The following is a 16,596-nucleotide window of genomic DNA, read 5'->3' as shown; positions in this document are numbered from 1 at the left end:
TATGTGTGTAACTCCTAATTCAAGTAAGGAACTTGACAAGGAAAAGAGGCAAAGGGCAGAATATTATATGGAAAAGTGGCTCTTTAGGAGGAGATATCCCAGTTGATAATGCAGTTAGAGGTGACGAGGACTCTTAAAGTAATTTTAGAGCTGTGGATACATGACCAGTTTGATGTTCTTGTAACACTGAGCACATACAAAGTCGCTTTCCCATCGTTCAAGATAGTAATGGACATTCTCACTGGAAAACCCCCAAGGGCTTGCTGGTCATCCAGATTGGTTTCCTTATGTTATTCTCACTTTACTTCAATTCCGTTCTAAATATAAAACAGGTAAATTAAGAATTCTATCAAATTGAATGTTTTACAAAGCACTGGATTAGGGTATTTTGAGTACTCCCTGCCCATGGTTCAAAATGGGAAACAGTAAAAAAAGGAGTCTTGAGAATGAAGAGGAAGAGCAAATCAATTTTGAGTTCATTGTGGAATGTTGTGATGCATGGATCATCTAGCTAGTAACATACCTTTCATCCTGCTAGTAATATACCATTTTATTGTAAACAATACCAGTTTCCATAAAGTGCTCACAAGTTCATTCTATTTAAAAATGTATTACAGATTTGGAAAGAAAGCCAGGGTCTTCTGCCCATTTAAAGAACAAGTTGCTCCATATGTGACAGACATGCAATCTTCCATAAGTTGGAGCCAATTTCTAAAGCAAATGTTGTCCAATGGTGAATTCTCTTTGATTACTATTACCAGTTCAACTAGAGATCATCAGTGGCTCCAGAGGGGCAATAGTCAGTAAGTTTTTCAGTTTAAATAAATGTCTTTTTAAAGATGAAGACTACAAACTCCACTGAGATTTCTTTGTCTCATACAGCAATCTCCAGTGATGAAAGGATCCTCGAATAGAAATACCCGTTCAACGAGTAACCCAGCATCACTCCAGAGACACAGTAGTCAATAGGGTTCCCATCTGAAACAGCTAACCACTGGGAAATGAATAAAGAAGAACAATATTGAAATAGGTGATGTAGTGATTCAAAGATGCCATATCTTTTGTACCCAGTAATCGGTGGCATCATTGAAGCTAGAACACCCTGAGCTCCCAAATGCAACTTTACTATTCCTCCCTTTAAGAGAAAACAGATTTCTTGCTGTGATGCCAAAAATAGGTAATTTGTAGTTTGCCACACAGAAGGACTAATTTTCATATACGTGCAAAATCCCACGCTGATCATATAGGGATATTTCCAAGTTTGTGTGTCTGTATATACTGGATAATTTGTTTAAAATGCGTCTTTAGATTTCTCTGTCCGTCATCAAAAGTGTTAAAATAGTATATGATTTGTCTTTCATTTCTTTGCAGAGATATGCATGTGCTTCACATTCTTATTTAATGAAAAAGACATGATTGAACATTCAGCATATCTCTGAAGGCTTTTGTGTTTTGCTGCTGGGCTTGCCAACTGCACTTCGCCCACTTGAAGAGCAATACAAAATATCATCCTTAGCGGGACACCACACTGGCACATGGAGTTTGCGCTCGCTTGGTTTCTCAGTAGTAGACAAGTATTTGTGCTTAAAAATTGTACCGAGAGCTAGTTCTGACACTCTGAACATGCCAACATCTTTCCTCTGGTAAAAACATGGCCATGGATAATGCAGAATTTTATCATTTCATAGCCGGGCTTCTGTGTGTCACGTCATCATCAGAGTCATCATAGTGGTTGGTACATAAGACCTGGGAAAACCACAACATGCCATTGCAAAGTGAAACCCTGCAGAAGATCCAAAAATAGGTGGAGCCAATTATAGCAGGAAACATATGTGGCTTGAGCCGCTTGTCTTGAGGTTACAAATAAATGTCCTGGTCTAGCCTTCCAACAAATTTTTCTCAGTTATCCAAAAGGAAGGACACTCAACCTTTCAGATGAAACAACAACTGGAAAGTAGCACTTCTTTATTTCCAGAAACAGGTTTGACAGTTTCCATTGATTCTATGTCCCAGTTGTCGTCTTGCTTCAAACTTTATCTTGGCACATTGGCAAGTTGACAAAAGTGAAGACATTAAATTCAATCAATATGGAGAAGCAAAGGAAGAAGACGTAGAGGGACAGTACATAGATGCCCAACTTCTTGTCAAGCTTCCACTTATTTATGTGGACTCCAGATACCTGAAAATATATTAAGTGGGAATTACACTGCATGTTGCCATATATATAAACATTACTTTTCAATAAATCAGCACATTGTTTCTGAGAGTCAAGTACATTTAAACAGCACTTATCTGTTACCTTAGAAAATTGGTAGGTGACAACATGCGGTATAGGTCAAATGGATGCAGAATGCTTGAAGCAGATGCTTTAATGCAGTCATAACAATGCTGCATCAGAGTCTCTAGTGCCAGTCGATAGCAGAGCAGAGAAATTCGTAGTTTTGCTATGTTGAAACTGGTGAACATGGGTGGTTGGAGAGTATGTATGCCATAACAGAAGAGGTGTAAACAGAAAGTAGGATTTAACAGTCTTACTTGGGCTTACATATGTGCAAGCATGTATGTATGTATGTGGTATTTATATGTATGTACAACAAGAGAGGAAGGGAATAATGGCTACTCTCCTACCCCAAATTCTATAACTAATATCAACGAAAGAGCACCTACAAACGTGAATTTACTATACGACAGTGTATCACAAGTGGGAACCTACAACACAGTGGATAAATTAGATTACTCTAAATTATATGGTCAAAAAACAAACAAATGGGGACCGTAGTGAAGAAAAATCTATTGAAGGGAGGTGTATTTAAAAGATCACAGCTGTGCCTCAACAAACTTTATCAGGACCAAGAAAAACAAAGGAAAAAGAAAAGAGTCTTCCGGCCAGAAATGAAGCTGGAAGTGAAAATATGCCTGACACTGCGAGCCTATGAAGCTTGTTGACTCTTTGAAGCACCAAATTCATCCTGACGATTAGCAGGAACTCTGAGGACGGGTAAAACCGTGAGTTTAATAAGGAGAGTAAAAGTTAATGTGTCTTCTCTCTTGCAGTCCTAACGGTGTGGGCAGGCCTTAGCGTGCGTGGACCCCCGTAGGACGCTTTTCTTTTTCCTTTGTTTTTCTTGGTCCTGATGAAAGCTGAGCTGAAACAGCACTACCAGCAGAAACATGTCGACCATCCACACTAAGTCACTGGAATTCTAATACAAATCCCAGTAACTTCACTGTTTTTATTGTGAACAACTGTCCCTTAATAAAGTTTGTTGAGGCACAGCTGTGATCTTTTAAATACACCTCCCTTCACTGATCACATTTCCTTTTCCTTTTCACACATACCTGCTCCGCTGCACTTGCAGGCGTTGAAGCACACAGGTGGGGATAGTCGGTCCCACCTGTGACTGAACCCCATGATGAAGCATGTCACCACTAGGGTGAGTGATGGTTCTTTTAGAGAATAATAGATTTTTCTTCACTAAGGTCCCCATTTGTTTGTTTTTTGACCATATAATTTAGAGTAATCTAATTTATCCACTGTGTTGTAGGTTCCCACTTGTGATAAACTGTCATATAGTAAATTCACGTTTGTAGGCGCTCTTTCGTTGATATTAGTTGTAGTATTTATATAGCACAAACTTACCCGAAAGGCAGCAGAGAGCTGTACAGAGTCATACATTAACATCTACAGGATTATTAACTGAACTGTGACAACTTCTTTAGCTGTAGCCTCTCTAAAACTTCTCTTGTGTAGTTCTAGTGCAAGACACCTGTGGGCATGAATGTACTTAGCACAAGTCTCTTCAGTCACCCACCCAACCTAATGGGCATTTATTTCTCCAGATACATTGATGTCAACAGCTGTATTGACCCCACAGCTTACCCAGATGTAAGTTTCCTTAAAGAAAACACTGCATTGCAATGCCAGATGTGTATGTACTGATACTACTTAGTGAGTAGGGTGACCACTTCACTCTAGTCATTACCAATATTATCTCCAGTCCTGAATTTTTCACCTAAGTATAATTGATTTCAGGTGTGTTAGTGTAATTAGTTCAATGGAAGCAAAACAAGACTACAACACTTAGAACATATTAGGATAACACGTAGAAGTCCAGCACTGGAAAAAGTATCTGTAATGACCAGGTGTATTCTCAGTCTGGGGAGAATACCAGTTAAATATCATTTAGTATTAGGGGATGAAGCAGCTATCAACTGACTGAGTGGTTCTAAGCATCAGTGTGCTTGCTAAGGGCCATATTCACAAGGGGGCTAACAAATTGTAAAGTAACGAGTGTGGAGTCTCCACACTCAGGGAGAAATCGCCTCACTGCTGTGCTCAGTGCGGAGATTCCGCGCCGAGTGCGGAGAATCTGCTACGAGTGTGTAGACTCCGGACTTGTAACTTTACGAGTCGTAACTGTCTTTGTGAACCCGGCCTTCTCTCTAATTGGTCATATGGATGAAGTGAGTCTGATATGTTTAATAGCTCACAGCACATCCCATGATGTATCCCCTTTGAATGGGGAGGGTGCGCTAGTAATTGAGCAGGGTATACAGGCCAGGGCTGACTAATCACATTCATGCACTCAACAGGAGAGCAGATTTCAAAACACACCTTAAACAAACCTTCATGTATTATGATCATCAATTGGTGCAATGCAAGGGCTATACAATCTAAAGGAAATATACTTACAGTGAGAGCCACCGACCCAAGCAAAAGTATCACCGAATACACCAGCCCCTTACTGTTTATCTTTACCTATTGGAAAACACATAAAACAGTTCATTTTTGATGACTGTAGAATAACTTTCCTTTCTGATGATTCAAATATAAGTTGCTGGTTCTTCCCAAATCCATGCACCTTCTGAGGTGTATGCATTTGTAACTCAGTTCAATGTATATGTCCGCCCCCTGGCAGAGGTAGCTAGAAGAAATGGACTTGCTCTGGTTTCCTACGCCGACGACACCCAGTTGGTGGTGTCACTTAATGACAACAGTGGTCTGGAGGCTCAACACTTCAAACAGACACTCACTGACATCACCAACTGGATGACGGCGAATTTCCTTCAACTAAACGCCGGGAAAACGGAGATTCTCCTCCTGGGCAAAAACACCTCGTCCTGGGGTGACAACTGGTGGCCGGATGTGCTAGGCCCTCCCCCTACGCCTAAGGAATGTGTCAAAAACCTGGGAGTTTGGGTGGACTCTGCTTTAAAGTTCACGCACCACACCAAAAAAGTTGCCGCCACATGCTTTGGCGTTTTGCGTAACATCAGGCCCATTCTGAAGTTCTTTGATTGCCGCACTCGTCAACTTATCATCCAGGCGACCATTCTCTCCAGACTGGACTATGCGAGCTCCCTTTTACTGGGAGCTAACCTAGCTGAAATCACTAGATTGCAAAGAGTTCAGAATGCGGCCGCCAGGGCTCTGGTTGGTCTCCCGCGCCATTCCTCTATATCGGGAACCTTGAAGAAACTGCACTGGCTCCCGGTGGGCAAAAGGGTCCAGTTCAAAGCATTGTGCTTCGCCTTCAAAATTCTTAAAACCTCCTTCCCCCCCAATGCTTCGCCCACTTCTGTCAGAGTACATCCCTAGGAGATCACTTCGGTCAGAGGGGCAGCATCTTGCGATCGTCCCCCGCACCAGGCTGGCTAGAGTGGGCGGCCGCTCTTTCAGTTTCCTAGCGGCCAAGCTATGGAATAGTCTCCCTGAAGCTATCCGCGGGATTCAGGATCTCCTAGTCTTCAGAAAGGCTATCAAAACACACCTCTTTCAACAATAGTTCCCTCCTTAGCGTCTCCACCTCACTGTACTCTGTCCTTCCGCAGCGCCGGGACGCCCCTTTGCTGAGGCAGCCGTGCGCTATATAAATCACTATAGCATAGCATAGCATAGCATAGCATAGTGTGAAGATATCATCCCAGGCTATCTCAAACAAAGAACCATACTAGCTATGTATGGTTCTTTGTTTGAGATAGCCTGGGATGATATCTTCACACTGTACCTTTTCCCTGACCCAGGATCTTTATCCTTACCAGGGGGCCCTTGATACACTACAAAAATGCATTTGTAACTCATCCATACCAGTTTTTTTTCTTTGCATTTTGTCACTTGTATTTCAATTTACCAATTATAAATTAGCACTAGAAGCGCCAAAATGAAAAGTAGAATTCTAGGCCAAACCCATGCTTGGAATTTTGAATCCTGAGAGCTTTCTAGCAAGTTTGTACCTATCTTTATCATTGGGTGCAGCAACATGACACTGAACTAAGCATGATGTGTGCCACTCTACTACAGGTGCACTGGTGTATACCTGGCCTGTATGTGTGGCACACAGCGCTACTAGTACAGATGCACTGGCATACACTTTAACTGAGCATGTACACAACGCTACTAGTGTTCTGGTATACATCTGAGGGGAGCTTGTTGCACTCAGCAAAACTATAGGTACATTCAAATACACCTTAGGTATGCCTGATACATGCAGTGATTCTATAGGGTCATTCCGAAAGTTTTTACTGAGCCTTTATGCAGCTTCACTACATCTCAATCCACCTGCCGCCTGCCCTTTGTGAATTTCATGCACTGCTACTGCAAGTTATGTAAGCTCCTGTTCTTAGCCTAGTAAATGCAGTAAAGCTACAGATAGATCCCCCCTTCTTCAGATACTTGTATATAGCCTGTCAGTTTGGTCTAATGCGCTTGCATGAGCCATGCAGTGATGCTAGATGTCTATAATCCTATCAGTCAATCAACTATCCAGGCCTGTACATAGATGTCACTAGGCTACCAGATGACTTCTGGCCACCAGACCACATTATTCCTGAACATGGTCTATGTTTAGCAAGTCAGCACATTCAGGGATTTCTAATCTTGACTTGTCCATGAGTGAGTAGCTCATGAAATCCAGTTTAATTGCCCTGCCATTATGAATACCTAACTATGAGACTTAAAAAGCAAAGGAAACAAACTGGTGATCTCACGCATGGACCTAAGAAATTTGAGAGCTCTGGTTCAATGGAACCAATGAAGCACGCACACTAAACTGATAGTAAAAGAGAATTCTGGAACTGGAAAAGATGTATTATTGTGACATGGAGTTATCTTGCAGCCGACATCCTAGCACCGTTGAAAAAACGTCATATCAAACTAGGCAGCATAAACGCATCCTGGTTCAACGATGATCTTAAGAAATCCAAGAAACTCTGTCGCTCCCTCGAGAAGGCCTGGAAAAAAGACCCAAACACCAGCACCAGGGACGCCTTCAAAAACGCCACCCGCATACACCACCAACTAATCCGGTCTGCCAAGAAAGCCGCATTCAAAGACCGACTAGATAACAACGCCCACAACAGCAAGGAATTATTCAACATCGTCAAAGAATTTACCAACCCATCAGCCAACTCCAACGACATCACCCCCTCTCAAGCCCTCTGCGACTCCCTAGCTTCATTCTTCCACAACAAAATCGCAGACATCCACAACAGCTTCGACAACCGACCCGGAGACCAACCCACCCAACCTTCTGCAGGACCTTCACCCCCCTTGAACATCCTTAATGACTGGAACCCCATCTCCACTGAGGACACCATCCGCCTGATGAAATCCATCCACTCAGGATCCCCAACAGACCCATGCCCTCACCACATCTTCAACAAAGCAGACTCCATCATAGCACCACACCTCCGAGATGTCATCAACTGCTCCCTCAACTCTGCCACCTTCCCGGAAAGCTGGAAACACGCAGAACTCAGCGCCCTTCTGAAAAAACCCACAGCTGACCCCACCGAACTCAAAAACTACCGTCCCATCTCGCTTCTTCCATTCCCGGTCAAAGTCATCGAGAAAGCTGTCAACAACCAGCTCGCCGCCTTCCTCGAAACCAACAAATCCCTCGACTCCTCACAGTCCGGCTTCCGAGCCAAACACAGCACTGAAACCGCCCTCATCGCAGCAACAGACGACATTCGAACTCTACTGGACAATGGAGACACAGTCGCCCTCATCCTCCTCGACCTCTCCGCAGCCTTCGACACAGTCTGTCATAGCACCCTTTTACAGCGCCTCAGAAACTTCGGAATCCAAGGAAAAGCACTGGAATGGATCACCTCGTTCCTCACCGGAAGAACCCAGAGAGTCCGCCTCCCACCATTCAAGTCAGAGGCCACTGAAGTCATCTGCGGCGTACCACAAGGATCTTCACTCAGCCCCACCCTCTTCAACGTATACATGAGCCCCCTCGCGGTCATCGCACGCTAACACAACCTCAACATCATCTCCTACGCTGATGACACTCAACTGATCCTATCACTCACCAGAGACCCTAACACTGCCAAAACCAACCTACATGAAGGAATGAAAGAAGTAGCCGAGTGGATGAAGCACAGCCGTCTGAAACTGAACTCAGACAAAACAGAAGTCCTCATCCTAGGCACCTCCCCCTCCGCCTGGGATGACTCTTGGTGGCCAGAGGCCCTTGGAAAAGCACCCATCCCGACGGACCACGCACGGAACCTGGGCGTCATCCTGGATTCCTCACTCTCGATGAACAGACAAGTCAACGCCGTTTCTTCATCTTGCTTCAACATTCTTCACATGCTCAAAAAAACATTTTGCTGGATCCCCACCGAAACTAGAAAAACGGTCACCCACGCACTGGTCACGAGCCGCCTGGACTACGGAAACACCCTATACGCCGGTACCACCGCAAAACTCCAGAAAAAACTCCAACGCATCCAGAACGCTTCAGCCAGGCTCATACTAGACATCCCGCGTAAAGAACACATCTCTGGTCACCTGAAAAACCTCCACTGGCTCCCCGTCAATAAGAGGATTACTTTCCGCCTCCTAACCCACGCACACAAAGCACTTTACGAACTTGGACCCGAATGCCTCAACACACGACTGTCCTTCTACACCCCCTCCCGCCAGCTACGATCCTCCAACCAAGCCCTTGCCACTGTACCTCGCATCAACAAAACCACCATGGGAGGAAGATCCTTCTCCTACCTGGCAGCTAAAACCTGGAACTCACTTCCCACTCACCTTCGCCTTACTCAGAACCACCTAGCATTCAGAAAGCAACTTAAAACTTGGATATTCGACAAGTAATTCCCCACCCTTCCTCAAGCGCCTTGAGACCCTCTGGGTATGTAGCGCGCTATATAAATCTCTTGACTTGACTTGACTTGACTATCCTGGCCCTTGTACTGTCATGGCTCATACAGAGCTCTCAGGTTTCTCAGGTTCTCACCTGAGCAGCTCATCCAGTCCAGAGTTTCTCTTTGCATGTTGGGTCTTGTAATAGCGGATTTACATTTGCCTAAACCCACGTCATCAGGTCCAAGAATGCAAAATAAAAACTTGTTGTGCGTGGATCTGGGAAACTTGAGCAGTCTATACAGGCAATCATGGCGTCTATTATCTTGAAGTATTGATTAATACTGGTGTGTAATTTGCTTTCACATAAGCAGAACAAAATTATGCATAACTATGCAAAATGCAAATCCGTCATTTAGCACTACATTTTAACCCAAAATGCATCCTCGCTGCAATTATTGGCGCGAGAATGCATTTAATCAGGAGCACCATGAATAACATCTGCTTCCTTCCATTGTTCCAGTGCATTTAACACAAAGTGTGCACCAATTGTACCATTCACTAGAATTTTTAACAACAAACAGTACATAATTATGCAAAGTGGCATCATTTTGGGAATTTCATGACAAGCATTACGTGAAATTTCCGAATTAAGCACAATATAGCGGTGTAATTTAAATTCCACCTAGGTCTATTAATTATAAATACACTACAAATAACTGAACAACACCTTACTAAACAGAAGAAATATATCTATATACTTACAACTGAACCATAATTAATAATCATAGTCTGCATGCTCCAAGGAACTCCAAGGCCCACAAGGATGTCGAATACGTTACTGCCAATGGAGTTAGACACGGCCATGTCTCCGAAGCCTGGGAGAATATGTGGAATAATAGGAGCACATCATGAACACTAGTCACATTTCAGGTATTGTAGTGTCAACAAAGCATCATTTCGTGAATACTAAGGAGCAGGGTAAATAAATGGGTGTGATCCTGTATATTAAACTCATTTGGAGCGGTATCTAATACTGGAAATTAAACTCATTGTTTGTGGTGTCTGACACTAGAGATTACATTAATTGATAGAGGTGTCTGATACTAGGGATTAAACTCGTTGGCAGAGGTGTGTGATACTGGACATTAAACTCACTGCAACAGGTATGAGATGGATGCTGGGGGTTACATGTATTAGTAGAGTTGGCTATACTTGGGATTAAACTCACCTGTGGAGGTGTCTAGTACTAGGAATTAAACTAATTGGTGGAGGTGTCTAACACCAGGGATTAAACTCTTTGGTAGGGGTGTGTGAGTATGTGGGTTAAACTCATTGGTAGAGATGTTAGATATTGGGCGTTAAACTAATTTGCAAAAGTTGGTAGAGGTGTATGAGGCTGAAGATTAATCTGATTGCTGGTTTATATTGGATATTACATTCATTAGTAGAGGTATGTGTTATTGGGTATTAAAATCATTGATACAGGTGTATAATATCGAGGATTAAAATCATTGGTACATTGATTTGATACTGGCCATTAAACTCATTAGAAGAGGTCTGTGATTGAAAGAATTAAAGACATTGGTAGCTAATTCAGATATTGGGGATTAAGGTCGTTGGTGAGTGTGTTTGATACTGAGGATTAAACTCATTAGTGGAGGTGCGGATTACCTAATTCATTACTTAATGGTAATTATCATTAGCCTGAGCCATAGTCGTCCTCATCCCAGTCTTTACTGTTTGAGCAGAGGTGCTGTAAACTGTTTTTGCCACACTCAAAAAAGCAGGGTGACTATACGTAGGGTATCTTTTTCTTCTAATTATTGTCATCATTCATGATGTATAAAACTCTCCTTTCTCTCAATATAGCCATCTAATAACAAGCTGATCAGGATCACTGGAGGATCTTTTTCTGGAGGTAAAGCGGAACCCTCCATAGCAACAAATTGTTTCCTTTCTAACAAAAGGGATTTCAGACAGGCAAGTGCTACTCCTCTGATACCAATGGAGTGGAGACGGTCAATCAACAAATTTTGATTGACTGTATCAAATGCAGCCGAATGTTCTAGCATGATGAAGACTGCATTAACTCCTTTGTCTAAGGTAACTCTCAACTCTTTGGATGCAATAATCATGGCTGACTCGGTGCTGTGTTTGCTCTTGAACTGAAATTAAGACGCTTCAAGGAGATGATTAGAATTAAGAAACAAGGCTAGTTCAAGTATTTATAGCCTTTTCTACAATTTTGGCTGGAAAGGGAAGGCGTTATATTACAAGGATCTAATGGACTAAGATTGGATTTCTTCAGTAAAGGCAAGATGGAGGATTTTTTCTAAGCTTTAGGGTAATATCCAATGCTAAAGTTTTCAATAAAATTTTTATTTCAGGAGCTAATTGAATTATCTTGGAGGAACAGGGGTCCAAAGGGGAACCCAATATTATAGATTTAAGTAGGTCCAACACCTGATCAACTGTAAGTGATGGAAAAGAAGAAAGTATTGCTGTGCTGGTGTAAACAGTGACCCGGGGATGAGACCACTGATTCTAAATCAGAAGATAGCTCATTTTGAAAAGAAATGGCTTGATGACAATTTGTGGTAAAGATATTGTAGATATCTTCTACCTTTGCCAGAAAAAAAGAGGCTAAGATGTTGCACATGGAATTATTGGTGCTGGTTTTATTACTAACTACTATATTAGAAAGTTATTTACTGTCGTAAACAGCTATTTGGGAGAATTTTTTGAAGTTTCTACCTTCAGAAAAAAGCTGGAGGATTTTTCTTTGTAAATCATGGATTTATCTTCGTTGAATATTTGTTTGTAGATATCTTTTTCAATGCAGTTGCAGCTCTTTTTCCATCTGTGCTCCTATCTATGACAGAGTTACTTAAGGCATCTAAGCTTTTCCGAGAACCAAGGTTGTGATAGAATGACCCTCTGATTAGTGATAGCATTTTCGGGAGCTGGTTGATTTATTGCCAAGGACAGCTTTTCCTGGTTGAAAAGGAGAACATGGCTGTCTTGATTATAGCCGAAATTATTAACCCAAACATAACTGCTGTATGGTCAGACCAGGTAAGCTACAGTAGCCCCGTATGAGAAAGAGAGGAGTTATCTGAAAGGATTGTTCTTCAGCCTCAGTAGGAAGGCAAGAACATCCTGGTTGGGGAAGGCCATAAAGTGGCAGAGTGCCCCATTAATTGCTCGGGCTAAAAAGCAGCAAGGTGCTGGACAGTGTGGTTCACAGATTTTGCAGCTGGGTGGAGGAACATCTTTTGCGCCCTAAAGCCATTTTCCTTCATGGAGGAGAGAATTTTCATACAGACAGTCTGAGTTGCAACATTGCCTCCTAATTGTTGTTTCATCTGACACCCTTTGATCAGAGCCTGAATGCTATGTCAGTCCCTTGGCCTTGAGGGATACTGCCTTTCCACCAATTCCACTTCTCCCGAGGATGCCACAGAAGATAAAGGTAGAGAAAGTGACAATGTGGCACTATTTTGGCCAGGGTGCTAGTGGTTTCCTTCATCGGTTCAGTTAGCCATTGGTGAGAGTGCTCATCTTAACGTGAACAGTCCACCTCTTTGATATCTGTTATTGGCTTAGTTCTATCTATCTATCTACCAATCCATCTCAGTTATGCCTAACTACGTGGAAATTTAGAATTTAACCCAGAAGAGTCTGGCATGTTCAATGTAAGTTTCCTTGGATATTCAAGCTTTGAAGAAGCCTTCTAATTTGTTTTCCTCTGGAAAATATTGGTATTATTTCAGAAAGTGGTGTTAAGAGAAACATTTTGACCCAGCCACATGTGATCCTTTTCATAACTCGACATTTTGTAGGATGGTTTCCTAAAAAATCTCCCTCCCTCCAGTTTGACGGCTTAGTGGGTAGTGGGTAGTGATAAAAGCCTTTCTGGAGTATGGAGTTCACTTCTCTGTGTTGTTGCACTTTTAGGCTTCTTAAAATGTTCAGGCTTAAGAAGCTATCAATTTGAATCCAGTACCAACTTGGGACCGGACCACTTAGTAGTCCTTAGAGGTCTTCAGAGAAAACAGTTTGAGCCCATAGATGTGGCTGGAGTATCCTGGGTATTGGCTAAACTAGCCTTTGGTATTTCCAAGACTTCTACTGCTACAAAGTTGGGTGAGCTGGGGGCCCTAGCCATATCTTACCTTTATCTCAGGAGTTATCTAGGGCAGGACAGTTTTTCACTTGGACTCGAAATTTAGACCTACGGTTAATTCAAGGTTACATCTCCCTGAAGAGAGCGTTTTGCTGGTTTTCAAAGATTTGCTGATGTTTCTGGTGATTGAACTCTGAATGTGATTATGGCTCTGTTTGATAATTCTGTTCTGAAAATGTTTGTGCTGGGATTCTAAAGTCAGCATGTTGATAATTAAAAGTGGATTTTTGTGAATCCTCAAAGCAGTAAAGAAATTAACCTAGTAATCGTCATTCCACAGTCATCCTCATACCAGTCCGACACCTTTTATTTGAAGGAGAGCTTCCCTTCTGAAGCCTTCCATCAGGAGAGGAGGTCTTTTAAATCAACTTGGAAGTATCTGTTTTTTCTGTAAAAAACGAACTTAAAAAAAATTATAAACAGGACGAATTTGTCTTGAATTTGATGAGCCCACTGATAGAAGAAGAAACTAAGAGCTTTATTTAAATGTTGGTGGTATGTATACTCTGTCGCAACGGTGGCAGAGTATATACATACCACCAACATGAAGGACTGCCAACCTTTTTAAAAGTGAGCGAACATTTGGTTTGGCTGTAGCAGTGACTCTCTGTCACCGTTACAGCCAAACGTCTCCAGAGAAATGGCTACATATCCTCCCACCCAATCAGGATGGGCGGACATGCAGTCATTTTTTTACTATCCGTTGCCGCCACGCAAACCCTGGTGGTGAGGGACCGTAAAAACCAAATAAAGCCCCTCACCATGGGATATTACGCCTATGCGAGGTGAACATTAAATTTTTTTATTCTCAAAATAAAATCCTGTTTCATGATTATCTTTTAGAAAACCAAATAAGAAAAGAGTTTGGTGCATGGTTGCGTCATGCTGACTAAGGGCTGCACCAAACAGTGATATGCATTGTCAGGAACTGCCGCGATAGTGGTTCCTGCCAATCCATTATAAATTATTGCCTGCTTGGCAGTAAATGATCAATATCACAGGTGGTCCCTTCTTCATGGGGATGGAGCAGTTTACTCCTCTCCCATGACTCAACAGCGGGCAGTCAGTCAATATATAAATCAGACCGTTAGTCTTCCCTCTACCACCATAGAGTCCCAATTTGGACTACTGGTCTCGGAGCTCAGCAGCAACAATCTGGGATTTGTTTGAAAGCACAGCCCCCTCCTCACACCTCTCCTGCATCCAGCTTTGCTATGAATGTAGCTCTTCTTCTTATACTGAAATGGGCATTTGTGCTCAAATTACTTCTACCCTGCATGAATGGTTGAACGATCTTCATTCCCTCTGCTCAATTCTGCACCATCTAATACAACTGGGGGCCAGAAAGCTTAGGACCAATGAATTGAAGACATTGGAGGCCTCCAACTTCTAGAACTTCATCCATCAAGTTTGTCTGCCTACCCATGCCAAAAAGAGGAGGTCATATTGGACTGTTAAGCTTTTAAGCGAGAGGATACAGCACAGTAGCATGCTTGAGCTTTCTAAGTCTGACAAGTGGCGACTTAAAGAGCAGATGTGCAAAAATATTGGAGCCATAACCTTAGGACCATTTCCCTCAAAATCTGTCGGCATACATTTGGCAGACATTTTGGCAACCTCAGTAGAGAGGGCAAGGACAGAATCTGCATTAAGTTTAAAATCCACTCTTACCTGCCTCTGCAGGTATGAAGCACACTCAAGCAATTTGAGAAAAATGTACTGCATTGAAGGACAGCAGGGTCCAGTGAGTTCATCTTGCACTTTTCAGACATACCAAACCACAGGAGTTACTCTCACTCATGAAGATTATGTTCAATATACAGAGAGCGCTCCAGAAAACAAAATGTTTGGGGTAGCGAAAGTGACATCACACGCCCTTTGATCTTCACTTTCACTCACACACAAACTTACACACACATTCACACTTATATACACACTGTCTCTCGTAAACATACTCTCACCTGCAAGCATGCACACACTATACATTTAAAAGCATGTGTTTACCTACCTCAGCTGCCAGGGAAGGTCATATTCCAGCGAATTTTACTCAATGTGTTAGTGTAATAAACAAAATTGACAGAAAGCAGAGTGGAGCACAACAGACGTCAATACGGAGAAGCTGCCAGTGTATTCCTGGCACTGATTTTGCCACCTCTGAAGCCTGGGTTGGCAAAGGCAGGGCCAGGGGTTGCACGGGGCAAGTGCAGGCATAGCACTGGCGACCCGAAAATTATGTTTATGAAAAACACTCCTCTTCACTCACTCACCTTGTCTTGCCACGATCAGGCTGGCCATGCAGTCTGGTACACTGGTGCCGGCGGCCAGGAAAGTAATACCCATAATGACGTCAGGAATGCCTAGAGTGTATCCAATAACAGTTACCTGCAGCGAAAGAAATACAGAGAAATCAATGGTTACCTCAACATGCACTGTGGTTCATGGCCAAAGGGTTTGTAAGTGCCCAGGAACTGTTATTCACAGCCATGCCACCAACGGATTGGTGTCAGTACAACGCGTTGTATTACAACGCATTCCGTTACAACGCAGATTTAACACACCCCACCAACTCATGCACACTCAGTGTGCTAATCTCCATGGGATTCAGAAGTGAGCTCATGCGCCACCTGATCCCTAATGACATCAGAAAATTGAATAACTCACCAAGTTAATTTTACTCTATTGTAATTGTATTTAGATATCAATCACAACTCTGATGACGAGTTGAATTGCTTTGTGGTGAGCAGGACGCTACTCTGGAACCCAAGGATAGTGGCTAATCCAATGGTTATTTGTTACTGTTATAGGGTTTAATCTTGTGCTCTTGAGGAAAACATTTCGTGCATTTACATTTTTTTTAGTACTTTAAATTAATAGGAGTTAGGTGTGATCATTAGTGGGGGTTTTGTAAGTTCATGCATATGGTTGGTGAATGGTAAGTAGCTGTACCCCACTCTGATAAGCTCCCACACCCACTAGATACCTTCTAACCATATCTGCACCCAATCTCGATTTGCTGTGGATTGTCCAGGGGAAGAAAAGGAGAGGAAACTTCACAAGAAAATGAAAGCTCCCGAAGCCCTCTTTTCTTATTTTTTCTTCAGCTTCCTTCAAGGCTAAGGTTACTAGATGATTCCATGAAACAAAGAACGCAGAGTCCCTGCTCTGGATTTCGATTTAACAACCTAATGCATTCTATGAAGTGCAGTTATAGTTCACCTTAGTTCATCATTTGATTAAAAAAAAACAAGGCCAGCATTGAAGCATTGCAATAAGTCATAAAACAACCGTATTCATGACCAAATTG

General features: G+C 42.5%; 1 protein-coding gene across 1 annotated transcript in view; it reads right to left on the bottom strand.

Moving 5' to 3' along the window:
• Positions 1 to 695: 695 nt before the first annotated feature.
• LOC147690097 (sodium/potassium/calcium exchanger 4-like) overlaps positions 696 to 16,596 on the bottom strand; it is a 609,516-nt gene continuing 593,615 nt past the window's right edge. The window contains exons 14-17 of the mRNA XM_086936639.1: positions 15,560 to 15,674; positions 9,869 to 9,981; positions 4,694 to 4,759; positions 696 to 2,179 (exon numbers count right to left, since the gene is read on the bottom strand). Of these exons, the coding sequence (XP_086792765.1) occupies positions 2,027 to 2,179; positions 4,694 to 4,759; positions 9,869 to 9,981; positions 15,560 to 15,674 (447 nt within the window). The 3' untranslated portion in view covers positions 696 to 2,026. The remainder of the gene's footprint in view (positions 2,180 to 4,693; positions 4,760 to 9,868; positions 9,982 to 15,559; positions 15,675 to 16,596) is intronic.

This window comes from Lissotriton vulgaris, chromosome 9, assembly GCF_964263255.1.
Source record: "Lissotriton vulgaris chromosome 9, aLisVul1.2, whole genome shotgun sequence".
NCBI lineage: Eukaryota > Metazoa > Chordata > Amphibia > Caudata > Salamandridae > Lissotriton > Lissotriton vulgaris.
The sequence above is the reverse complement of the archived record's forward strand: the minus strand, read 5'-3'. Positions and strand labels throughout refer to the sequence as shown.